Source organism: Lonchura striata, chromosome Z (assembly GCF_046129695.1).
Source record: "Lonchura striata isolate bLonStr1 chromosome Z, bLonStr1.mat, whole genome shotgun sequence".
NCBI classification, from domain to species: domain Eukaryota; kingdom Metazoa; phylum Chordata; class Aves; order Passeriformes; family Estrildidae; genus Lonchura; species Lonchura striata.
Genome location: NC_134642.1, coordinates 56336449 through 56363366, shown reverse-complemented (window position 1 = coordinate 56363366; position 26918 = coordinate 56336449). Strand labels below are relative to the sequence as shown.

The 26918-nt window shown below is 37.4% G+C and overlaps 1 protein-coding gene across 5 annotated transcripts in view; it reads left to right on the top strand.

Moving 5' to 3' along the window:
• The first annotated feature begins 3202 nt into the window (after positions 1–3202).
• Positions 3203–26918, top strand: part of DMXL1 (Dmx like 1) — a 78922-nt gene continuing 55206 nt past the window's right edge. For all 5 annotated transcript variants that reach the window (XM_077790386.1, XM_021546237.2, XM_021546235.3 and 2 more), the window contains exons 1-8: positions 3203–3344; positions 12599–12724; positions 16210–16287; positions 18367–18445; positions 18798–18930; positions 21781–21847; positions 24828–25003; positions 26387–26576. In XM_077790386.1, the coding sequence (XP_077646512.1) occupies positions 3258–3344; positions 12599–12724; positions 16210–16287; positions 18367–18445; positions 18798–18930; positions 21781–21847; positions 24828–25003; positions 26387–26576 (936 nt within the window). In that variant the 5' untranslated portion in view covers positions 3203–3257. The remainder of the gene's footprint in view (positions 3345–12598; positions 12725–16209; positions 16288–18366; positions 18446–18797; positions 18931–21780; positions 21848–24827; positions 25004–26386; positions 26577–26918) is intronic.

Sequence of the window (26918 nt, the reverse complement as noted above, 5' to 3'; positions counted from 1 at the left end):
ATATAACCATAGACAAACTCTAAACATGCCACTTAAAATGCCAGCTTCTTTCAAGTTGCCTGTATATCATTGACCTAAGTGGCCTCACCACTGTTAATGAGTGACTTGTGGATGTTTCTTGTACAGAAAGAACACAAAGTATGTAATTGTAATTCTGCAAGTGAAATAATTTACATATATATATCAATTTTGTACTGCATTACACTGAAAAATATTGTTAATGTAGATTTGCTGTGCAGATGTGCAATTTTGAATTTGGAAGAGACTTATGGGAATATGATTTAACATTCTCATTTAGACTTTCCTTGGATACCGTCAGGAAAATATATGCAGGATTTACTAATGAGAAGTGTGTATGCATATACTTGGTACTGCTTTAAGGAGCATTCAAGGGCCTCATTGTTATTGAAAAAGTAATACTTTTCTCAATAATCAAAAAGCAGTAAATTGTTCACTTCCAAGCTCTTTTGTACATGCACACATGCTGAAGTTCTGACAGGTTTTCAGAACATCCACAGGCACTGTATGTTAAAATATTGTGAAATTAGGGTTTTTTCCTTTCTGACCTTCCTGATCTTCTAATACAAATACCATTTCGTACAGTGCCCCTTTAAAGAAACAAAGTCAAGGACTGAGCATACTCATTAGCAATTGTGAATGACAGGAGTCACCAGCTTGTGGGAAGAACTGCAGCTCCTGAAAGACTCAAATAAAGCAGATTTACTGAGGTTGGGGGGGGAACAATGAAAATTAGTTTGTAATGGTACTTTATAATACTGTAGGTTAAACTCAATGCCTATTCTGTGTTTTTAACTTTTCTGAGTGAAATGCAAACCAAAGGTCTTCTCAAAAGAAGAAAAAGTGTTTATTGAGAAGGTGAGGTAATGTGCAAAATGAATAAAAATTATATGAAAAAACTGTTGTAACTTTTAGTTTTCTGAGTTTTTTTTTACCTTTGAGAAACCATTGAGTTTTAAAGTTCTGAGCTAAACTAACTTACATGTTTTTGTCAACAAGACAATGTATAAATACACTTTTATTTGTATTAAACCATTTCAAGATTTTCTTTTTAAATGCCAGTGTCCTACAATGCATTCACTTTGATGTTATAATAAAATATACAGTAGATAATTTGTCTGCAGCTGAATTCACCGATGTTGCAGAAGTGAGGAGGGGCATCAATCAAACTGCAGGACACAATGGCTGTCCTTGCCACTCCCTAGGCTAAGAAGTGGAGGAAGCACACCAGCAGTGCCAGTGATCAGCAGTGAGGTGAGGTATGAAAGCTCCTATGCTACTGCGTGTTGCTGACAGCAAATGTGGGAGGAAGAAGGTAGTGCCCTATTCCTGTGGGGATGGGAGTCCTGATGTGGATTTATATACCTGACATGTCATTACATAGGCTCTCACTCTATCCACAGTGGAGAGAGCACAAGTTAATGTCCTTTCTTCTAAAAAGTAAGCCAAACATACTAATCTGAGTAGTGACAAAGGTCAAATTCACTTAGAAAGGAAATGGGAAGTTCTGTATTTTCTTAGCATATTAGCATGTTAGGGTGTTGCAGTTATAAATGCATACTGTGTTTAAAATAGATATAGATTAATAAGCAGTTATCAACTGCAGAGTAGAACTCTTCCTTTCATCATTTTTGTTGGCATCCTGAGTTCCCCCTGCTTGATTTCTTCACCGTCCTCAGACTGGGGTCTGGGATTGCTGTCTAATGTTAGCCTGTTCTTTCGTCATACTGCAAATCCTATGAGCTTTACACCTGTAGGTTGAATAAGGCTTGAAGAACCAATATAGATCTGCAGTACCTCTGATCTCTTCTGTCCAGTGTATTCCAGATCAGTCCTTGTGGAAAGAAGTCCCAGCTGTCTGCAAGCAAAGTCAGAGCAGTTCACTGTGCTGGTTGTGCTGAAAACTGCAAATGAGGGCCTCTTACTGTTTTCAGTGGTAATTCACTTTCTTACCTAGAACCAAATGAACGTAACTTCTGATAACTTAAAAATTCACTAGGGTTGATTTTTTTGGGATTTTGCTGCCAGCAGGAGAATTACGATCATTTATTAGTGACCAGCAATCCTTGCAAGAGTAAGATCACTACCCATTGACAGGATACTTTGATAAGCTTTTTGATCTTTTACCAAACAAAAGTAATTAGGGCTATAGGAGTTTGTAACTTCCTTTGGAGAAACATCTATATACACAGAGTGCCAGACTTGATTATTTTTTTTTCTTATATCAGAAGGCTTTAAGATAATTTTTTCTTTAATATGCATTAATTAGTATCAGCAAATTGTGTTATGGTGACATGATTGTCAATCTGCTTTTCAAAGGATGCAAGGCTTATATTTACTAAAACGATGTGTAAGACATAATGCCCAAGAGTATATGAGATTGACCTTGCTTATGCAAAGACCGTGTAGGCATTGCTATCTACAGATACACTGTATCACCTTATAAGTATCCTGGGATGCGGTACTCAAAGTTATGCCTAACACTGTCAAATAATTTTAATTTTGCATTTTTTCTTGAAAGAGCTGGCGGTCAGATATACGCTCTAATATTTGATACAGGGATAACGTAAGAATGAAAATTGATGTGGTAGCTGTAATTTACAGGAGAAAACACTTGCAATGTTGGCGAGGCGCCGTGGTCGGACAGTCTGCCTGCTGAGCTCGGGCCTGCCTTGACTTCGCCTGCTCTGGTCGGGCCAGACGGGCCCGCACGCCCCGCGCGGGGTGAGCGGCAGAACCCATCCTAGGCGACTCCCATTTCCCCATATTTCATCCGGATGGTGAAAAGCCCTGCTGCCTACAGCCAATCTGAGGTCCAAGCAAAAACGTTTTGTTTCCCTAACCTCGGGGACCCAATACTCCGGCTACCACGTGTTTCCTCTTGTCACTGCCCGGCGGGAGGGCTGCGGCTGAGCCCCTGCCCTCGAGAAAGGGGCTGGGAGGGGACGCACTTGGGCAGGCGGGAGGCGCAGCGGCTCGGCAGGTTTCGAGTCCGCTCCGTCACCACCGCTTGCCTCCGGCGCGGCGGCAGCGTTCTCCAGCGCTCTTTGAACAGGAAAGCCAGGCTGTTTTAACAGGAAAGTCGAGTTCCTCAAGGGGCGGACGGAACCCTCGGCCCGCCCCAGGGACGGCGGCCGGGCCGGGCATGCGCGGCGCCCGCTCCGCCCCCGGGAAGCGCCGCCTCCGCCGCCGCCGGGCGCCGGGGGACAGCGGCGGTCCGAGTGGCCGCGCCCTCCGCCATGAACCTGCACCAGGTGCTGACGGGCGCCGTGAACCCCGGGGACAGCTGCTTCTCCGTCGGCAGCCTGTATGATCAGCCCTTCACGGTGAGCGTCCCCCGCCGCGGTCGCGGCGCCTCCGCAGGGCCTGGAGCCGAAAGCGGCTGCGTCAGCCGCGGCGGCCGCGAGCGGCCCCGGGCGCGGGGCTCGCCCCGGTAGCGCCGTCCGGCGGCGCCGCCCGAGGGGCTCGCGGGTGCCCGGCCCGGCGGGGGCGGGGCCGCGCAAAACTTGTCCGGAGCGGCGGCCCCGGTGCCGGCGGGGCGGCGGGCACATGCCGGCGGCGGCGGCGGTAAGGGGCCGCGGCGGTGAGGTGGCGGTGATAAAAGATTACATAAACGGCAGCCGGGACGTGCAGCTCGCTCTGGAAGGGAGTTTCAGCACTGCCTTGCGGTCAGGAAGGTGGCTGAAATCCTCTCCTGCACATAGCTGAGGAAGACCTTGGAATACCCAGCCGTGGTGTTGTTGAGGTTTTCAAAACCTGCTTGCTCTTACAGTGGAGAGAAAACACTTGAGTGCGTTGCGTTGTAAAGGCCAGTCTTCATTAGCGTGCGTTTTCCTTCTTTTTGCCTTTGTTTTGTAAACAGACTTCTGTTATGTTTTTCTTCCCACCCTCCCTCCGCGTGTGGCTGAAGAGAAATGAAATCAGATGCAGCAAAGCTTCTCAGGGCACCACGGTGGGGTATTTTTAACCTTACCTTTTATGGCTGCCCCCAGCTTCAGCCTGGCGCGCTCTCCAGTTTGATAAGGAAATGATAGACAGAAATGCAGGAATGAAGACTTGTAGTTTGCCGTCCCGTCTGGTGTACGCAGTTAAGTTTGTCTGGCTACTTGCAGCTTCGCCTGGGGCAGTGGAGCAGAGGTGCTTCCCCGGAGTTAGGCTGGCTCTGCAGAGTCTGCCTGCAGCATTGTGTGGCCATATCCTTCGTTCCTATAAGTAACTTCATGTTGTAAGAGATCTTAAACTATAGCGATTGAGACTGCGGATACCCAATTGTGCCAAACCCTTTAATTTTACATATCCAGAAATGTAAAAGACCCACCTGTGATGGGAAGCCATTTAGTAAGAGACAAGGAGGTCTGCTTTGCAGAGAAATGCCAGTAAGATTTCAAAATATGTTTTCCTAAGTTTACCATCTTAATGTCTTTCTTATTTTTTTTTGAGGGAAACAATTTGAGTCATTCATGTCACTAGAATCACTTTCTACTTGTTGCAGCCAAACTTACGTAAAGTTTTAGAGGTCCCCAGTGGATAAGAAGAGTAGGAATCTCTTCTTCAGGAGAATGGAATAATTGGGAAGTGTAAATTTTTATATTCATTGCTGTGGTCTCTCTTTTGGAGGAGCTGGTTTCATATAAGTATATTGTAACAATGTTTCCTGGACATAAGTGTAATAACAATATTTCTTATAGCTGCATTCATCTTCCTTTCATTATCCCTTTCCCTGAAAGGTTATTAATGGATTTCTTTTCCTCATATTTAAAATGACTAACAGAAATATCCTTGGTAGCTTCAGGACTGTTTTTGTTGTTGTTACTGATTCTGTAATACTGTGTTAACGACATTGCTCAGAAGGATTAAGAAGTGAAAGGTGCTGAAGCTAATATCTGCTTTTCTGGAAAAGGATGATGGACTCAAGTTTTAGAAAATCCAATGAAAAAAACTGACCATTGTTTTTTCCTGTCTGAAATTATGATGTAAGCATTAATTAGTATAAATACTATTTAATTGTATTTTAGAAATGGGAAAAAACCCCAAACATGTCAAACTTTAACGCTTCCAGTTATTTTGACTGAGAACATAGGAGTTGATATTTCAAGGTTATGTACTGTACAGGAGGGACAATTTGTCCTTGTCCAACAGGAGAACTTGGTCTGTAATTATTTTTTTTTTAAGATACAGTATGCTTCAGGATATTTTCTCATAGACAGCACTGAATATACAAAGTGAAGTATTTTAAAATATTACAGTTCTAAGCTAAAAATATCAAAATTCTTCTCTTAAAATCTGAAAATTTGGAAGCAAAATTAGTATAAAACTTCCTGTATCCATCAAGTGATACACACCTTTTTGAATGTGTGCTGTTATGTTTTAAGGAGGTACTTCAGCTATTTAATGGGAGGCAGGTTTGTTGTTCTGACTTTCTTGTTTTAGGATGTGAATTATAAAGTGGAGCATGAGCTTGCTTGGAGAGAACACTGATAAAGTTTTTAGCCTATCTTTTATTTATATGTTGGAAAAAGCTCATAAGCATCAAGATACCATAAGAAGCATGCCTATTGTTTCTCTGCTGAGGGCAGGTGATAGTAACGTTTGGCACACTAAATCAGTGAGAACCTGGCCCTCAGCTGTTTATTCTTTATGTCCTTCTCTTGGTACTGAATTATTTTATTTTCCATGTACTTATCCACAGTGGAAGATATCCTTTGCTTTCTTCTGTTCATGAATTATTTGAGTAAAAGTTTAAAAATCCCCTGGAGTTTATCACATAGGATTCTTCTGAACTAGTTGTTACTGAAGTTGTATTTAAATTATTAAGTTAAGTAGGTAACCAGCACTGATACAGTGTTTTTGCTTATTGAGTTATGATTCTGTAATTTTTTTTAAGTCATTACTATTTCCTTCCACCAAAGTGTCAGAAGATTTTGGAGGGGGGAGGTTTCTGTGAGCAACGGCAACTTTACAAGTGCAAGTCCCAAGACTGATAATGAAAGTCACAAAAGAGCAATTGTTTGTAGGTGTAAAAATATGTGAAGAAAGATTAATTACATAGTTAATTTCAATGGAACCAAAATATTTCCTTGACAGCTTTCATCTGTGTGTGTGATTAAATTAATTCTGGACTTGAAACTTGCTATGTACAATTGATAGAGCTGGGAACTAAATATCTGAAGTTGAAAGGCACTTGGAAAATTGGAATGTGAGTGGGGTTCCATAGCTTGGTCAAGGCCATACTGAGTTTCCTAAAGATACTGGGTTGCAGTAGAAAAAGGCTTCCTATTCTGCAAAGTTTTTTATAAATAAAAGTAATTTCTATGACTTAATGATATTGTTACTTACCTGTCTAGAAAATACTTAATATTTGCACTTAGAACTCCCTGGATATCTGTAATCCAGAAAATTGAGATATCATAGGAGTCAGTCAAGAAATTACACTGTTTACACCTCACCTACTTCTTGGTTGGTATTTAGTAAAGGGAAGGGATTTAATAGGGGACCTTTTTAAGAGCTTCTTTTTTTTTTTTTTAATAATACTTGAATAAAACTACTCTGGACTTAAGAAATTAGTTGTGTCTTAACTGAATTAATTTTAAAAATGTGAAATTTCTTTACATATCAATGAAAAGTGCAGTTTCATGACTCGAAGTGCAGTGAAACATGAGTCAAAGGGCATGGCAAATAAATTGGATACTTACATATACTATAATACAGTTGTAGTATAATAGTTCAAGTAATAAATAAATAAAAATAAGTTGAATATTTTTTTCTGAAACATGATGGAATATAATTGCTTAAAATTTAATTTAGCATCTTAATAAAATATTTTAATTATTTTAAATAAATGTTTAAGTGGAATACTTAGACCTGTGTAAGTTCTGATGCAAAAGTGGGGATAGAGAGAGACCATATTAAAATAGAATAAAATAATTCAGCAAGATACCATGTGGCTCATGGTGACTGTTTTAGTTTTGACCATTCTATGAACAGGATGGAAAAATATAGCAATTATTGCAGTATCATCTGCTTCAAAGATTTGTATTTAATTTTTATCTTGACTTTTAATGAGTTTTGCATTGTCTTTCAAGTGTATGTTCATCCCATATATATATATATATATATATATATATATATATATATATGTATGTATGTATGTATTTTTATAAATATGCATGTTTGCACACATGGCCATGTGTTAGCCATGGATAATAGCTGCCCTTCATGTAGGAGAGGTAGTTTAAATAAAGTTTGTACAAGTTATCCAGGATAGTTTGTCAGCCCTTATGTAGCTGTAGCAGAAACTATAGTAAAGACTTTGTATGTCAGTACATAAAATAAATATGTCAAGAAGGTTGATTGTAAGGGAAATAAATGTGTTGAAGGTGCTAAGCTATGCAAGAGGTTGAGGCCACCAACTGTTTGCTCTCCTGTTGAGAGTAATTTCCCAATAGCAGTCTCAGATTGTGAGTTGTCAGTTGTCAGAGTATGTCAGACTTTCACTTTAGGAAGAAATCAGAAAAGTTTGTATAATTGTCTATACTATTTTGTGTCCTTTTAAAGTGCTGTTCTAGTGAAAATTTCTGTTACTCTTCTTCAAAGAAATATTAATGTAGAACTAAGAGTCAACATTGGGTTAAAAACATGGGCAGAATTTTTGTGAAAACTTACTTCTGCAATACAAAATCACATTTCTTTTCACAGGTCTGGAACATCTTTCACTTCCTAATTTCAGGCTTGTTTGCTATGTCAGCAGCAAGTGAGATCCATGGTCCTGCAGCTTGAGCTAGTTCTAGCTTGTTTATTTCTGTAACAGAAGAACAAAGCATTGTTTAATAAACATTCCAAGTATGTGATAATATCACATCATCTGCTTGTCTTATTGTGCAAAGACAGCTTTCTTGTAAATGTTCTAGGGCATTCTTAAGGTGAAAGGCTTTTATGGCCTGCCAACATCAGATGTAGAGGCTCTGCTTGCTTCAAAGCTTGTCTTAGGGTTCTAATATTATTTTTTAAAATCAACATATATTTAAGAATTCTTTCTCCATTCAACTGTATGACAGCATTTTGTGCCCTTCCTCTCTCCTTCCCACAAAGGCCAAGTAATATAGGTAGGCGAATATATATATATATATGTATATGAAAATATGTACATGTGTATATATATACATACAGTAAATTTTTATACTGGAATCGCTTGCACTTTGCTTAAGAGAAGACTTGAATCACCTTTCTTCTTGGTTATCATTTCTTACAAAGATGCACTCTTATTAATTCCTGTTACAATGAGGATTTGTGGCATGTGAACTATCATGGACAAGTTTCACACTAAAAGTTAGATAAAGTGACTGGTAGGCATAATTCATTCTTGTTGTATCTGAGACTCTTTTATGGTATGGAAGATACTTCTTATTCCCAAGTACAGTCTTTTATTATACTACACTAAAATACCTCTGCAGTGAATAAAAAAGTTTGTAAAATTAGTCCAGCCATTTATTTTATGCAGTTTAATTTTATGCATTTTTTTAGAGACACATTTGGGTAAGGTACTGCTGCCTAGGAATACTGAGAACAGTAGAAAAGTGAGCCAGTTGCCAGAAAATTTAGTCACCTTCTTCAGACACTTTTTCCATTCCAATATAAAACTTCCCTACCCTCTGCATCCCTTGCCTTTTGTCTTTGAAACTGTGGTTCTCCTGCAGGTGAACATTAACTTAATATCAAAAATAACCTCCAAGTCATCATCCTTCTGTTTGGCTGTAGTTATATTTGGAAGGTCTTTGAAAAGGCCTTTTTTATGCCTATCTCTTTGGGAACAGATCAGTTCTACAGGCTTAGGAGCAAGTCAGTGGTTCTGCAGCTTATTGGGCATTGGGAAGCCAGTGTAACCAAGTATGATCTAATCTCTCTGAACAGACTGATGTCTAAAATGATTCCTTTTTTCCCCCCCCAAGTGTCAGTCTTTTTAAGTAATGTGGAGAAATACCAGAACATATGGGTATTTTCCTTCAGGAAACAGCAAGTCTAGGATGCTTTAATACATCTTTAAGCTACTCTTGTCCATCATAGTCTGTGTTCTGACTTTTGTGCAGCACAATATCAGAAGGATATAAAGCTGTGAGAGAGCATCCAAAGGGGACAGTGAGGGGTGTGGAAGGAGAGCCGTATCAGCAGTGACAGCTGGGCTAAGAGGAGTCTGAGGGGAGACCTCACGACAACCTACATCTTCCTCATGGGAGAAAGTGTACAGGCACAGCTGATAACTTCTCTCTGGTGACAAGTGGCAGGACTCTAGGGAATGGCCTGAAGTTGTGTCAAGGCAAGGTATAGGCTGGGTATTAGAAAAAAATTGCTCTCTCAGAGGATGGTTGGGCAGTGGTCACAGCACCAGCCTGAGAGAGTTTAAGAAGTGTTTTGATACTGCACTTTGACATGTGCAGTAGGGCCAGGAGTTGGATGGTGATGATCTTTGTGGGACCCTTCCAGCTCAGGATATCCTATAATAGTTGTTTTAAATCTTATTTCCTGATGCAGTGATGAATATGTGATACCTCAAGTCTCCAGTGTATAATGTTTATAGTTACTAACAGAGTTCTTTCAGTCCAAAATGCCAGCTATACTGAGATCTTAAAACGGATGGAGTTATGATCTCATTAGAATAGTTATTTTATGGGTTGTATGATTTCTACTAATGGTATGTGTTACTATGATGGAAGTATGGAGTTTTATATGAGGTTTAACAAGGCCAAGTGCAAGGTGCTCTACCTGGGTTGGGACAGCCTCTATTATCAATCCAGGCTGGGGGAAGAAGGGATCGAGAGCAGCCCTGTGAGGAGGACCTGGGGGTCTGGTGGGTGAGAGGCTGGACATGACCCAGCCATGGGCACTCACAGCCCAGAAAGCCACATGTGTCCTGGGCTGCAACCAAAGCAGCACAGCCAGCAGGGCAAAAGACAGGATTCTGTCCCTCTGTTCTGGTGAGACCCCAACCTGGAACCTGCAGCTAGTTCTGGGGTCCCCAGCAGAGGAAAGGCATGGAGCAAGTCTGGTGGAGGGCCATAAATATAATTAGAAGGATGGAGCACCTCTCCATGAGGAAGAGCTGAGAGAAATTCAGTCTGGGAAAGGGAAGTAAGGATTACCTTATTGTGGTCTTGTTTCTTGTTCCTCTTGTTCCTGAAGGGAGCCTACAAGAAAGATTGAGAGAGACTGTTTACAAGAACATGCAGTGACAGGACAAGGGGGAAAGGCTTCAGACTGAGTAGGTTTGGGTTAGGTGTTGGAAAGAAATTCTTTACTGTGATGTTAATGAGGCACTAGAATAGTTGTTCAGAGAAGCTGTGGGTGCCCCATCCCTGGAAATGTTCAGGCCAGGTTGGATGGGGTTCTGAGCAACCTGGTTTAGTGAAAGATGTTCCTGCCCATTGCAATGGAGCTGGAACCAGATAGTCTTTAAGGTCCCTTCCAATCCAAGCCATTCTTTGTGTTCTATCCTGTTGTGGTGGTGATGGTACAAGGTGGTTTCAGGTTTGTCTGTGAAGCTAGAAATGGAGAGAGACAGATGGGAGAAGTATAGTAAATCTTTGAAATGCTGATGAGGCCTAGGGAGGGCATATGCATGTAGCAGGTGGGCTTCATACAGCCTTTGACACTTCAATCTTAAATACATTTTTAATAAAGCTGTGTCTAGGTTTCTATGTTATGTCTCTATATGGAAACACTTCTTTTAGTTTGTTTTTGTTTTCCTTAAAACTGCCTCTATACAGAACTCTAAATTCTGAGAAATGGCTTTAGGAAAAATTGTATATATGGGATTTCTGAATAAGATTTTCTGGTGAACTGTGGACATAATGAATGAGTCACCAGGTGAGACTGCTTTTCTTCAGTTAAAAATACTCTGTGATGAACAGGTCTGAAGTTCATGCCATCACAACACCAAAATAGTTACTGTTACATTTGAAAAAATTACTACTCAGTCTCCTCTTTTGAATGAGCTTTTGCTCAGATTGCTTTGGAACCTATAGTAGTAATAAAGGCAGCTCTTTTGACAAGAGGAATTATACTGCTTGAATGTCTTGAAGGGGGAACTGGACAGGAAGGGGCTCAAAAACCTACCCGTAATAAGTGATCATAAATAAATATATAGTTACATTTATTCTGCAGAATTAAAGACGGTATTTTCAATTATAAGATGGTGTCTGGTGTTCTGCTGGTTGCAGTGTGACAACTGAATATTGGCTGGGAGTGGTGAGCACAGTCTTCTGGCTAAGACTCTTTGTTGAAGCATCACTTAATGGTTTGTGGGGAAAAATGTCTTTGGACTGAAATCTCAATATTTTTCATTTTATTTATTTATTTTAAGGTGTGTAATGGTATGAGAGTTTAGGCCAGTCTTGGTAAAAGTACTCTTTCATGTAAAACATTTGAAAACATGATAATCAGATTTCAAATTTATATATCTAGCTTTCAGTTATTCTGCTTTTGTTTTCATGTCCATAGTTTTTATTTCATATAGTAGAAATTACTAGAGGAGTTGGTTGTAAGGCATGATCATTTCTGTCAGTGCATGGAAATCTTCCATCTTCAGTTTCTGTGATGCTATTCTGCTCTTGAAACTTTTAGTCAATTAAAATGGTATATTTTTGATCCTTTTATCAGTCTTTTGCTAACAGAATACTTGTTTGTGCTCTAATTTTGTTGCTGTCTTCCTGATTAACTTTTTAATGAGTGTACTTTCCTTTTTCTAAGGATTTAATCCTTGAATGCTGCTTTCTTATGCTAATTAGATGATTCTCCTCCCTTGTTCTTCTCACTTGTTTCCACAGGTTTTTCCAGTATTTAATCTTTTGCTCTATTTTTATCTGTACTTAGTATCTAATAAAACTTCCAAGAAGATGGGAAGAAATTTTGACTCAAGCATGGCAAGACTTAGTGAACTGGATCTGTGAATGTATTAAAGATATATGAACATACTCAGTGACAATATAAACTTTAGAGAATAGAATTCATGCAAATAACAGGAGATTCAACAAGTCTGAGAGGACAGTTTTGCTTCTGTATAACTAAGCTTCATGTTGTTAATCTTTTTGCCTCTACAAAGTACTTGCTAGATGTTTTAGTAAAATTTTAGCTCCTCAATTCTATTCTCCCTTTTCAGAAATTTCAAAAATTAGAAGAAAAACTTCTAAAGTCTCTGTCTCCACTCTAAAAAATATATTATTTTTTCTACTTTGTAAGAACTTTGGGTTTTATGCTTTTACATTTCTTTTAGATGCTTTTGTAACTCCACTTTTTTTGGTTTTTCTATCACAAACCACTGTTTTCTTGTTATGCAAGTCTTATGATGCACTTGAAAGCATGGAAAAAGAGCAGTTTGCCACTTCTATTGCTTGGTTTTAAATTGCAGACATCTGTATTTTCTCTGCAAAGACCTCTTCTGACTATCTAGTGTTACATGGATAGAATACATGTATTATACTGTTTCATACTTCACTGCTTTGTTGTAAGTACATAAAGCTTTACATTATTTTGAAGTGTTTTTTTGTTTTCTTTGGGTGTTCTTAATTTTTTTTTTTTATATATACTGTAGGCATATGCATCAGGATGTGATATTGTGGTCCTGGGGACTGACTTTGAAAGATTACAGATAATCCCTGGAGCTAAACATGGAAACATACAAGTGGGATGTGTGGACTGTTCAATGCAACAGGGCAAGGTATGTAGAGCAGTGTTTCTAATAATGTTCCAGCAATGTCATGTTAAGCACCTTCTTAGGAATATGTATACTTGCAAGTTAGGGAAATTATACTACAATGAATAGTAAAATGACTGATTGCTTTCTGTCTTTACTTGTAAACAGCACAGTAAATGTGAAATAGTAACCATAGATATGATAGATGGTTGTAGAAGATAGACAGGACTGCGCAGGACACTGGATTCAGGGATATGTTCAGGACAAGAAATTGACTAAGATATTACTAAGTTGGAAGCAAAAGTAATTTATTCACTATGGCTTTGCACTACTGGACATGTCATTGACATACTTTGACATATTAGTGACTGGCAGGAGATGAGCTTCCTGATGTTCCTTCAGGACATCCAGAAAAATTACATCTGTCTCAAGCAATTCATAAAGCCTCTCTTGGATGGGGTTTGCTTTCTTGAATTCTTAGCTTTTGCTTTTTTGTTAGTAGGTCTGCATCAGAATGTTGCATTTTAGACAACATTGGGTTTTAATTCCTTTTAAGAGAGCTTTCTTTTTTTAATTTTCCTGTCAGAGTGAAAAAGAAATAACCAGGTGACTGTTCAGTGGGATGTCACAGTTCCATAATACCCCGTTGAAATGTCACAGGGATTAAACTGTTGACCAATTCAGTGGGAACTCTGGATAACTATTTGTTCATGTAAGAGGGGTTTTCTACCTCTGTTGTTTCTTTAGTCTTGTTCTTGTGAGTAGATAATGTCAGCTTTCTGGTCATTACTAGAAGCCTTATGAGCTGATGAGAGCTTTGGTTATATCCTGGTGTCCATCTTGAGACAAGACCTCTGATGGAAACCAGTTTGTGTTTGTATGAACACTGTGCTGATGAAACCCTAGCCACACCCTGTTCTGCTTTTTAGCGTTTGGGTGATAAACTCTGGCAGTGCTAGTGAAAGAACACAAATGAAAATGAGGTAATGTTCTTTGTGTATCTGGCACCTCATAGCTGTAGTCTGCCTGGGTTTCTCCACTATCTGCTGTTAACTAGAGGGTTTTTGGGTTTTTTTTGAGTTCACTAAGCATTATTTCTCTAAATTTGCAAGGTAATCTGGAGTGCATGATACCAATTTTGTATGTGTTTAAAGGAAAAATTGTCCTTGGATTGTAAATGTACAGACTTGAATATATCACACTGTAAGGCTTACTAAGCTTCAGAGTTTTCTCATTTCTTAAGTAGACCTGTTAGGTCATTTAGAGTCTGCAAGTTGGTATTGTTTGCTGTAAAGAAATTGGATGTGTTTCTAAAATGCTGAAGTACTTACTAAACAGTGGATGGCTAGGAATTTGCTTATTGACTAGACTGATCAGTGCATTTTCAGGTCATTCTTAAAAGGGTGGAATTTTTTCTTAGACATTCTTGATCACTACTGACACACAAATTCCACTTTATTTTGTCAAAATGTACAGTTCCAATGCTCTCAAGTGTGTCTTCATAGGAGAAGTACTCCAGCTCTCTGACCATTTTTGTGTCCCTTCTTTGGACCCAACATGTCCATATCCGCCTGGTGCTGAGGATTTGGTACTCCAACTGATGTCTTACTAGGGTAGGGAAATCATCTCCTTCACCCTACTGGCCACCCTTTTTTTTGAAGCAGTTCAGGACATGGTTGGCTTCCTGGGCTGCAGATGCATGCTGCCAGCTCACATAGTTTTTTTTGTCCTCAATATCCCCAAATCCATGTCCACAGGGTTGCTCTCAGTCTGTTAATTTCCCTAGTCTGTGCTGATGGTATTGATTTTGACTGACCCAGGTGCAGGACGTTACCCTTGGAGACTTGTTGAAGTAGATGATGTTTACATAGCAGCACCTCCCTAGCCGGCCAAGTTCCCTCTGGCTGGTGTCCCTTCCCTCCAGCCCGTCACCTGCCCCATACAGCCTGGTGTTGTCAGGGAACTTGCTGAAGGTGCTCTTGATCCCCCTATATATTATTTTTGGCAGAGCGCAGCTGAGTGACGCTGTGAGCTGAGTTACTGTGGAAACTAGTGGAAAGTTTTGGGAGCAGCAGTTGCTCTGGACACTACAAGTTGAGCATTTTTTAATGCTAATCTTAGTTTATCTTTTAAACCCACTGAACAATAAAATAGGGGGAAAATGTCCACATTTGGATGAAAGGAAAAGAGGAAAAAAATGTAATCTATATGAATTTATATAAATTTTTGCTGTTGGATATGGAATGGAATTATTAGAGTATACAACAGTAAGTGAGGTAGTTAAAGAGAGTTAGAGAGGGCAGATATTAGTCTGCAAAATGCCTGAAGAAACCTTTTCATTGCAAACGTGACAAAATTATTCTTGGCATTTTTAGGTCAGGCTGATTTTAGTAGGATGGAAATTTATTTAACTATCTGTTCTTCTAATATAGAGGGTTTCTCTTAAAGCTATGGATCTGTGGATTTTAAGATATATATGAATCTCTATGTTTGTATAAATCTTAGGCATGACAGTTTAGTTTATTGAAACTCTAGTGGTTGATATCAAAATATATTTTATAAAGCGACTCTTACTTTTTATTATTGTTAAAGGAAAATTGTGACTTCTTTTAAGTCAGAATTTTACAGAAATAGAAAATTGATTATTACAGCATATTATATCTGTAGATGTTCTCCTTTTAACTATTACCACTTCAGAATGCAGAATGCCTATTGTTAATTATCTATGCAGACGCCTTAATTTTTGTAAATCTGTAATTCAGAATAGTTTTTAGCAACATTGTCGTATGACAGTTATCTCATGCTCTCTGCCTGAGATCTTTAACATACATTTGACTTGTTTTGGCTCTTCTTAGCTAATCTTCTAGGATTGCTTTTATATAGATACCTTGAGACCAAATATTATTAATTTTGTCTTAATGCAAGTTTGAACCGGGTGGTGATGTGTGATGAAATAAGACTTTCAAAACTGACCATATTGCAACTTTTTTTGGGCTGTTTCATGCTAGCCTTTATTTACAAGCCTTTACTTGTTTTATTTGCAGTTTTCTGCATTGGGTGTTTTCTTTGCATAGTTTAAGTCTTTTGAAAGAACTTTTAAAAAGGCAGCCTGTTTGAGCACTAGGGAAGTACATCAGTGTACTCTTATTGTGTACTGGTTTCATGTCTGAGAATGTGAATTCTGCAGACTGTTTTGAGTGTTTATGTAGTTTAATATGGGAAGAATATTGCTAATAATCTAATTCTTAAAAATTGTCCAGCTATAGCATCAGTAGTTTACCATGATTAATGAGTAAATGGAAGATTGTATTTTTATTATTGACAAGACTAGCTTAGTTATTTTGAGTAAATGTAATTTTCTGTTTTCAAAAGGAAATACAGATTTGAGCTTCAAATTTATCTACAAGCAGAGTTAAAAGTAAAATCAGTCATTTGCATCTTAGTTTTGTTTGTTCAGCTTGTTTCTTTTATGTGTGTTCATATATAAATATAAATGTATATTACTTTAGATTGCAGCTTCTTATGGAAAGGTGATTTGTATCTTTGAGCCAATTAGTGTCTTGAAGCAGAACAGCAGTCTTCATAATGTAAGTATTTCATCAGTCTTTAATTTATTTGAGCAGTTAAGCCTGACAGATTTTATATTAAAGTAAAGTTTGTTTTAAACTGGGATTCTTTCGATGTCTTCTTCTAGTGCTAGAATAAAGCTGAGACTTAAAGGTGGTCCTTGGGAAGTGAACAGGGTGGGATAAGGACAGAGGCCTGTAATTTAAAATAGTTTTAAGGAAGATAGACTTTACTGTAATGCTTCATATTACTTGGTTATGCAGGTAATAACCAAATAACCCTGCAGTTCATAATTAAAATATACCAGAACCCAAAAAGATGTACATAGCCCCATTCTGCCATGAGTGTAGCCATTAAAATAGGAATTCCTTTTTGAACCATCCTGTGTAGACTTTATGTTTTTATGTGTTTTACAGTTCTAACATTAACTTTTGCTTATGAAATTACATGCCCTTTCCCAAATTGTAATGGTTTCAAAAATCTGAGGCTTTTTTAGAATATCTGACTGAATTATTATACTTCAGTGTTATAATGGTGAATAAGAAAAATACTTATTCTTTTGGCACTTACTTTTGGTGACAGTGGTTTAGCGATTAATATCCAGAATCTTAATTTCTGAATAATAATGTGATTTAGGGCAAGTTACTTAACCATGCTTCTTAGATGAGGAGTCATATGGCTATAATTAGAAGCATTAGATTCTAATTGCAGTCGGTTTGTTGATATAAGAACTTTGACAACAATTGCACAAGGAGCTTCTGTCTCCCTCTTCAGGGGTTTGGTCACCATTTGCATTAACAAATTGTTTATATGACCATCTAGTGGATTCTCATCTTTGTACTAACCAACTCAGTCATAAGATTCTGGATGTACGTGTAAACTTGTGGTATATTATGTATTAGTTGAATAGCTGGAAATGAACACCTACATAATAACTTATATCACTGGAAAGCAGTGGAATAAAATTACAGTAAGATGTGAGTTCTCATGCTTCTATGAACACTTTGGATATATTGCTCTTGTTTATGATCTATCCATCCTGAATGTTTTTCTATACTGGTAAAGAGTACACTTAGTTTGAAATTTCAGGGTTGGAGTAGTAACTGTAAGCAGCAGAGAAAGCAGTCAACCACTCACAATTTGCTTTCAGATGTTTTTAGTTGAAGAAATATTCTGTTACTTCATTCTTTCAGTTGACATTTATGCAATGGTTTCTAGCATATTGTTCAAAGTCACTGTAAGATTGTCTCTGTCTTTCATTTACTGGAATGTTCAGGGTCTAAAAAAACCCAAAACACAAAACAAGCTTTGCAAATACTCTGTGTAAATCCTTATCTGCAGCTGCTTCTTACTGTCTTTTGCCAAACTTCTGAAAGACTTAGTTGTCATATTTTAACTTCACTTGTATTCTGTCTGGTATTTTTGGGGTGGCGGATGACTACTTTTAAGAAAGTCTGTGAATTAAGAAAGAAACCTGTTGGGTCCTAATATTATTTCCAGAAATGTTTTCAGTTTCTTCTATAAATCAAAACATCAAACTTTTTTGGCCTATTACAGAAACAGACAAGATAAATATTTTATAAACTCAATTGTGGACTTACTCTAGAGAGTGAAGTAGTGATGCAAAAGTGAAAAATACTTGACTGTCCTGTTGTATATTTAAAAACAAAAGAGTGGAGGGGAGGTATCATGTGTTGTCTTGACTTTTCTGAACCACTACTTCAGCAATAGGACAGATATCAAACACGAGGTGCCTTTAACTTGTGTCAGTTTAGATATCTTTTCTTTGTTTCAAAAATAAAATCTTATGTCCTCCTAAAAACATTTTCAGATTCCAGTAGTGATTTTATATGCTGGTTTTTTTCAAGCTAAACTTTTAAAATAAGAAGTTAAAGACCTCATAAATATAGCCATATTAGTGAAAAGCTATTTTGTTTTAAAGTCAGAATGAATCACTTTTTATTAGATAAGCATAACATGTTAAACATCTTCATAAAATCTGGAGAATGCAGTGAAGATGTACTATTTATATTATAAAAAGAGGATGGAGGAGGATGAAGAGTTTTAATGCTAATGTTTGTAAATACTTAAAATTTCAGGTGTTAAATTACCAGTGGCAGAAGAATGCTCAAATCTCACTGGAAACCATAGTGCATAATCTGACATGGGATCCCACAGGTATGAACAGGTTAAAAGAAACACTTTTCTATTTGGCACTTCACCTAATTTTTAAAATTTAAATTCTGTCATTCCTTGTGGACAAGGAAAAGGTTTTTGTTCTGTCCTAGCTTGATAGAGAATACTGAAGTGGAGTGCAATGTACCTTTTGTCACTTATTAGAGGAGAACTAACATACTAAGTGCATCTGTATGGTCTGGCTTGAATATCCAAAAAAAATCTAGAAAAGGTGTATCTGCCAGATTCTCGTCTGCAGTTTCAGCTTTGCAGAACTTTTTTTTCTTTCTCTCTCTGCAAAAGTCTATTGTTTGCTACTTGCTTGTTGTTAGATTTCCATAAATATTTTTTCCAGGTACTCGCCTTCTGACTGGTTCCAATTGTCTTCAGCTTTGGTCCAATATTGAGTTGGAAAACACTGATGACAATGACAATACTGAAAGAGCAGGTGTTGGACTTGGAGAGTGGAGATGTATCTGGCAATGCAAGTAAGGACCATTTAAGGACAAGTAATTCCCTTTTCTTTACTGGTTCATAGCTTTGAGATTAAATACTTAGTATAGTTACGTGAAATGCTATTGCATACTGTTACTTGATAAATATTATTGATGTGAGATAAACCTTAATCATATTGTATGTGACATTCTTTCCTCTTATGAGATCAGTTGCAAATGGTTTTGGGAGCAGTTCTTCAGTTACAGAGAACACTAGAAAAATACTGAGGGAAGGCTAATACTGAAGCTCTCCAATAGGCACTCTTCCTTGTAGAAGAAATAAGGTGAAAGCTGTGTGATTGCTGGCAGGTTGCTGGCAGGACTGATTAAAATACGCTTCCTTCTATGTTCAGTGTACTACTTTTCACACATTCCCCCCTGCTTTTACTCCTATTTTTAATAGGTTTATTCTGCATATTTGTAACAATCAAGGTTGATACATTATCTTTTCTGTGTCTCTGAATTCTCTTCTTGTATTCATGTTGATTTTGATATTTGCATTTGTATACTATACATTCAGAAGATTTTAGTTTAGTACTTAAGTTTATAAGACAAATTAAAGCATTCTGCTATAGGCTGGCTTTTCTAGTACAGTGGGGTGGGTACATTGTTCATGTGGGAGCTGTGTACCATATGTCCATATTCTAAAGAAGTTTCCTGAAATGGCTGACTGGGCAGACCCACTCAGGGTTGTCGGGATGACCCCAGGATTGTAAAAATCCTTGTTTCCCAGCCCGTGCAGCCAAAGAAGGAGTCTGAAATGCGTAAGATCAGCTTCTCAAGGTTATTTATTTTTCCTTATCACTAACAATCTTTCTCTGATGGGCTGAGGTCTAGCAGGTTGGTCATGGTGTTCTTTTTGCCACTTCGGGCAGCGTTTACATTTTATACTAAAACTACAAGTATTATGTTTACAATATTGTGCCAATATGTATCGTTTATGTTAGACAGTGTGTCTCTGCTTTAAATCAATAGAAAAGTGTCAACATCATACCAAGACATGGAAGAGAAGAAGGCCCAGGACAATTCCAAATCCCTTCATCTTGACCCCCTGAACCACATTCTAAAAACCCCAAAATTCTACTTTTCACCCTGTGTTAACTCAACTATCACGTTACTCAAACCCCTGTAGCTTGTAATTCCTCATACAAAGTTGGCAGTTTTTTCCACAGGCTAAAATCGAAGCCAGGTGTTTTTGACTTCATGCCAAGGTCTCCGAGCCACCTGCCAGGGTCTTGAGACAGCCAAGGCAGCCAAAGGGATGTCCTGAACTCTGACAATACACCTGAAGTTACTCTTTGTGAAGCATTTAGAATTCTAGTAGGTAGTTCTACAGGTAGCTTTCTGGATGTACCAGAAAAAGATCCATTTTATGATCTTTCAGTTGTTTCTTTTTCTCTATACTTGAACTTTTATCAGTAGTGATGTGTTTTAAAACCCAAGATCATCCAAATGACTGGAAAACCTTATTCCTGTGTGATTAACTTTCTAAATACAAGAACTTAGAGACTTACTCTATTTTTTGAGATGTATTTGAGTGCTCATCTCTCAGCCTAACAAGAGAAGTCAGGCTGTAGACAGAATGCCATTCAGTATGGCTTTAGAATCTGGGGTTCTGGTAATAGTAGTCTAAGATCATACAGAGAGTACTTTTCTTCTGTCCCTTCTGTAACAAGTATTGCATTTGTATAATGTATAAAGACTTAGAAAAGTCTTCTCTGCTCTCCACCTCTTTTCCTCTTTTAAACTCACTTTGCTGGAGATAGAGCTAAGTGTTGCTTTCTTTGAATGAGTAGGTGCTGAAAAGGGTCAACGGAACTTGCTTTTTTTGGATACCTTTGATATCTGTATGTCTTCTGGCATTTATACTGCAGTTAGATTTAGAACAGATTTTTCTTGTAGAGAAGTCTGCAAGAAAGTAATTTTGCCCCTGCAAATAACCTGTTTTAATGCCTGAATGAAACATTCCCAAATGGTTTCATATTTACCCCAGCAGGAGAATTTTGGTTAAACCTGGGTGGACTTCTTTGATACAGGGCTCTTGAAATTACCTTGCTCCTGTTACTGCACATAAATGCACCCTGCTTTTATTGACCTTAACTTGACTTAATCTCTTCTGAAAGTTAGGCCTCAACAACTTCTTAAATGGGTATTAAATTCAAGATTAAAATGTACTCTGTATCTGTCCTGTTCAGTTAAATTTTTGTATGTTCTTGTTGCTATTAATAAGCTTTGTTACTTAGCTAATAACTAAGTGCTTCAAACCCTGTGAAAGAGCTCATCTATTAGGACATCCAATTAAAGTAAAATGCTCCAAAAGTTAACCACATCATTAGGTTTAGAATATTTTGGTGTCACATCTTAGAGCAGTGTTCCCATTCATGTAAAAGCTACTTTCAGGCACTTTTAAACTACATCATTCCTTTTACACTTGAGTTGTATTTTCTTGAGTTGTAATTGTAGGGAATATGGGAAGTGAAGCTGTCTTTCAGAGATGTTGGAAGATAGTATGGTACAACAGAGACCAGTTAGAGAGCCATATAATCCTACTTCCATCGAAATGGAAGTAGAGCATTTTAATCTATTAGCAGCTGCTTTTCTGCTCTGATATTTTTGAATATTGGATATTTAGCTACAAGATTCCGGTTTTCTGGATCATAACAACCATGAGTTGTACATGAGTTTGTATCTTAGTCTTTTGTACTTTGTTAAAACTTAGCTATTTCACACAACAATACACACTTGTACTTAAAAACTTTTTACACATTCAAGGAAAAGAATGTTTAGAATTTTGTAAAAGTTATTAAAGTAGTTTTTCTCTTTTTAATTGTCTTTATTCCATAGAACTGCTTCTCAAGTTTGTTTAATGAAATTCTCACCAGATGGAGAGTTTTTTGCTACTGCTGGAAAGGTAAGCATTTTTTTCCTTATATCAGATAAGGAAATTATATCTTTATCATACAAGCTATTAAAGCAAACCAACAAAAACATATTAAAAAAAAAAGGTTATTTAATGAAAAAAATTTTTTTCATGATTTTTGTGTAGTCTGTCTGTGTGTCTTTACATCTTGGTAAACACGAATTTGGTAGAAAGGTAGTGTGAGGCAGGTAGGTGACATACTAAATATTCACTGCTTACTATTCTAAAATACTGATTTTTAATGATGCCAAATTATAAGACATCAGAAAAAAAAAGAGTTTTGGGGAATTGTGGAATCTGTGGATGAAATCACTGCTAGCTATCCTACTCTAGTGAGGAAGTATAATCAAAATAACAAAGTCTATTAAAAAAAATGAAAAATAGCTCTTTCATAGCTTTTGTGTAAATATATGTGTATGTTGTTCTGTGTCTGTAGAAGAGATTCACATTCCCCTCCATATTGGCACATGATTCATGACAGTGTTTGTGGCCAATCGCACTAGTTAGTTCCGTGTGCTCAATATAGAGCAGTTTGTCAGCAAAAGCAGAACCCCTTGGCAAAATAAGCAAAAAAATTAAAACAAAGTGTCAGTCTTTTGTTTTCCTGAAACAAACTAATCTTTTATTTAACCAAACTTGTTCAGGTTTTATAAGACAATAATGTCTTTTGAAGTCAAAGCAGAAAGAAAAAGATCATATAGAGGATCCAGTGAACAAATGTGACAAACCCGTATGTGAATTTATATTACTTGTTAAGGAATATGAATGGGAGTAATGCCTCAAATTTCTGCTACCATCTAAAGAACCTAGGAGAGGCTACAGAGTTACTAGATACAAAACAACATGCTAGTATGTAAGATTAAGATCAGTTGCTGATACTAGTGAAAACCTGGTTTAAATGTCACAGAATCCAGAGCAAAATTAACCTGACAGAACATTTTTCAGACTGAAGAATAAAAGACAGTTTTGCAATTTGTCCTAGTCTGTCATGGGAGCATGAAAGAAAAATTAGTGTGCACACATAATCATAATAAGTGGTTAGAGCAGTGTTTGATTTAGTACTAATGTGGAACTTGGCTGTTTGGGTCATAGTAGCCCTTAATACATGCTTGAAAGACAAAGAGTTGAAGGTGATTCAGTGACGATTCCCCCTCTCAGCCCCCTTAATTATCAGGCTAGCGCAGAGATCCAAGGCTTTGAGGGGAGGAATATCAGGAGATGGCAAAGATTTCCAAAAGAGGCTCTTACCGATATCTTCCCGATACACGTTGGTTCAGCTCTCTTTATTCTGTCATGTCCATGTGGAGAGCGGGACAAAAGAAGACAAACAGGAAATGTCAGGGGTCTATATAGACTTTGGACAGGGTGGGCTTCCCTGGCTCTCCACCAACCCCGTTGGGGCAGGAAGGAGGGGTCCAGGGTTATCTTGATCAGAGTCACAGGGTCCCAGGGAAGGGGGCACAGAGTGCCCATGAGCTCACTGTAACAATTCAGTCTGCAAATAAATCTTGCTTTTGAGAGGTAGTTGTCATTCATAGTTTTGTGGTTCAGTTATGTGTATCAGGAACAGATGAGTAGTGCACATCTTTATCAGTTGTATGTGTATGTTTTTTCTTTAAAGTTTACCATTTCAGGTCATCATGCTTGAGTGGAAGAATAACTTCTAAGACATTTTCTATCTTTAAAGATTAAGATGTAACAAATCTGTAAAATTGCCTAGATTTTCTTTTCTAGGGAAACTGTACTCCAGTTAACAAGCTTCCATCATATAAAGTGAAATACTACACTTTCTTCATGATAGACTATTATCTGTATAAAAACAAAGCAAGAAATTCTCATGCTCCATTCTTTTTGTGCTTATTTGTATGTTGTATTTCTTGCTGTATGTTCTGTGATGCTTTTAACTGTCACAGAAAGGAGAGCCATTCCAGCCATTTTTCAAACAAATTAAAATTTTCTGTTTGTTTTATGTAAAAAGCAAGTGTTTTGTTATTGTCAACAATATATATGTATTCCACCGTTTTTTGATGGATAGGAGTTAATTTTACAAGTCAAATGTAAATGGCTTAATGATTTCTAAAGTTACAATTTGATGTAATGGTGGAAAAATTAATTAATCTGCAAGTAGCTTATATAAGGGTAATATTATTTCAGAGTTTTTGATTCCAATATCTTATGTCCTGTTATTTTAGATTATAAATTCCTTCAAAGCAAATTACTGAATAAGTAAGAAAATTAGTAAGTAGGAAAATTAATAGCATGTTTTTTACCATAAATGCTTAAGTTAGTTACCTGCTTGGAGAACCCTTAAAGCACATCCTTGCTTCTATGTCTTACACCTTTACTTAACTTTTTGTGAGGGACAATGCTGGTCAGCAGCACCAACCTATTCTCCCCCTAGTAGGGTCATGTTATGCATATGCAGGTTATTTCAATATCTTAGTGTCATTCACATTTAATAGTTGATCAACAACTTGTGAATCTGGGTCCAGATTAATTTATCTAGTCCATGAAGGCATAATCAATTTATATGTGTATCTGAAAAAAGCAGTTTGAGCACTACTGAGCTTGGGTTTTGAGATAACATCTATGACCTCTGTTTGTTTTTCTAACAGTTAAATTTATGCAGGGGTTTGGGAGGTTTTCTGACAAGGTAGAATTAGTTGCATTAACATTTGAATGACATCTCAAGCTAATGCAAGTTGTGTTTTTAGGATTAAAAATTGGCAGCTAATCAGAAGGGTCTATATGAAATCCAGGTTAGTAATGACAGGAGTTAGGTGGAAGTTCTGCTCCTGTGTTTTCTTTAAGATCATGTTTTGAAGTTCCTTTTATGGAACTGTTCCTCTCTGATCAGAAAAGCACTTTAAAGAAAAATGAAACCTCAGGAGATGTACTCTAAAGTACTTGAAATGCATCACATTCTTACACAAGGTAATCTTATTTACTGTCTATTTTTGTCTTTCCACAGGATGACTGTCTTGTGAAAGTATGGTACAATGCAGAGAGCTGGCGGTCAGCTGTATCACCACCTGGTGCCAGTCCAGAAAACCAAGCAAAAGAGCTTGATTTTTCATTTGTTTATTTGGCTCATCCTCGATCAGTAAATTCATTTTCATGGAGAAAGACCAGTAAATTTATGCCACGGTCAGTAGTTCTAATACCTAGTTCATAAATTGCCCCCAAAAAACCCCAAACTGTACAGTCTGCCTCTCTCTAACAGTCAATAGTCACAGAATTATGTTTAACTTCAGTTATTGAGTATGCACACCTTTTATATTGTTTCTGCTCTTGAGAGGATGACAAGTATCCTCTTACCTGGGAAAGAACTGAAAAGATAGAAGTCTCAGAGACTGACTTAGGTATTGAACTAAATACAAAATCAGCTCTTTAAAAGCCATGTCTCTTTGGTGCACTAAGTGACCATTCATGCATTTAATCCTGACATATCCTGATGGAATCAGAACAAAAATCCTGTGACTTGAAGTCCTCTTTCACAAACATTCAAATATTTTCATGTCTTTTTATTGGTTTCTCTACCTAGTACAAAGCTAGACCTCTGTCAGAAATAATATCTGGAAATTTAATAAAGGTATCATTTGGAACTGATACCTTTATTTTGAGGTGTTAGGGTTGTGTTCAGATGATTCCAAAATGACCTGTCCCTAGTTTTCCCCAGTACTTTCAGTCTTAAACTGAAATAGTGTTAGCATTTTTGTGGCCTGCAGCCATCTTTTTGCCATGTTATTCCAAACAGTGAACAAATTTGCGTTCATTTGTATTGAGCAAGTTTATGTTGTTTGTTATACTAGTCTTTAAGACTCTTCAGAAATCTATAGTTCTTACTCTGTACTTTACTGGCAAAAATCCACCTGCTCCATGATTCCTAAGGGAATTTGCTGCTGAACAATCTGGTCATAGCTTTTGAGCTGTATGTAGAGCTAAATTGTGAACTTGTATGACCTGGAACCACGATGATCTGCATAGTTTTTTCTAGTATCTAGTTGAGGGTGATTGAATTTTTTGGCTATATATTTAACACAAGTTACACTTGGAAAATAGTAATTAAGGAAAACTTGTAGATTTAAATTTTCTGTTGTTTTCCTGGTATTATCTGAATTTCTGGATATATATTATTTTGTAAGTGGTATATACCATTAAGATCTTGAATAATGATCAAGTATTCAGAATATTATTAGCTTTTTATGTGAATAACTTTAAAAGATAAAAATTTACATTTTGCTATTCTAGATATGAATTTTTCTTTAAACTAAAATCCACAATTTGCTGTTGCACTATTTTGCGATGACGTTTGAGGTGATTTATGGTCAGATACTTGAACAGAGGGGAAGGCCTTTCCTACATCAATTATTTTCCTAAAAATACATTGATGAGTTTTTCTTGCACTGGTATCTGTAAGTTGGTGCAATTCCAAAGACTGGTAGTGGAAAACTGTTCGGAAACGTTGGTTTATTTTGATGCTGTGTAATAGTTAGCAGCTTCTTCACTCCTTAAATTTTCTTTCATTAGTGGTGCTGTCTGCAATGTACTCCTGACTTGCTGTAAGGATAATGTTTGTCGTCTCTGGGCAGAGACTTTGTTACCCAATGACAGTCTGTTGTATGGGGGAGGATACAGCAATTGGAGTGAAGCAGCGAACTTCACAAACAACTTCAAGAGAAATACTTCAAGTAAAGAAAAAGTGCATAGTGCATTGGAGGTAAGAATTGAAATTGAACAGTGAGAATAAACACACATAAAACCTGTGATCTTAGACAAGTTTGTAATTTGTAACTCAGACATGTATCACAAGCTGAAATCCTTTATACCAGAGATGTGCATAATACGTTATGAAAGGGTGAATTTCCTTGAAATCTCTTGGGCAGGCTAAGCTGACAGCTCTTCTACTGAGCTTCTCACATTGAAGACACACTGTTCCAAAGTCACAACTGCCTATTTTTGTCTGGTGACTGAAGAAGAATGCTTTGCAGTATTTAGTTCAAAGGGCTAGGAGCAGTATGGAGCACACATGATATATAGGTTATGTGAAATCCAAGGGTGA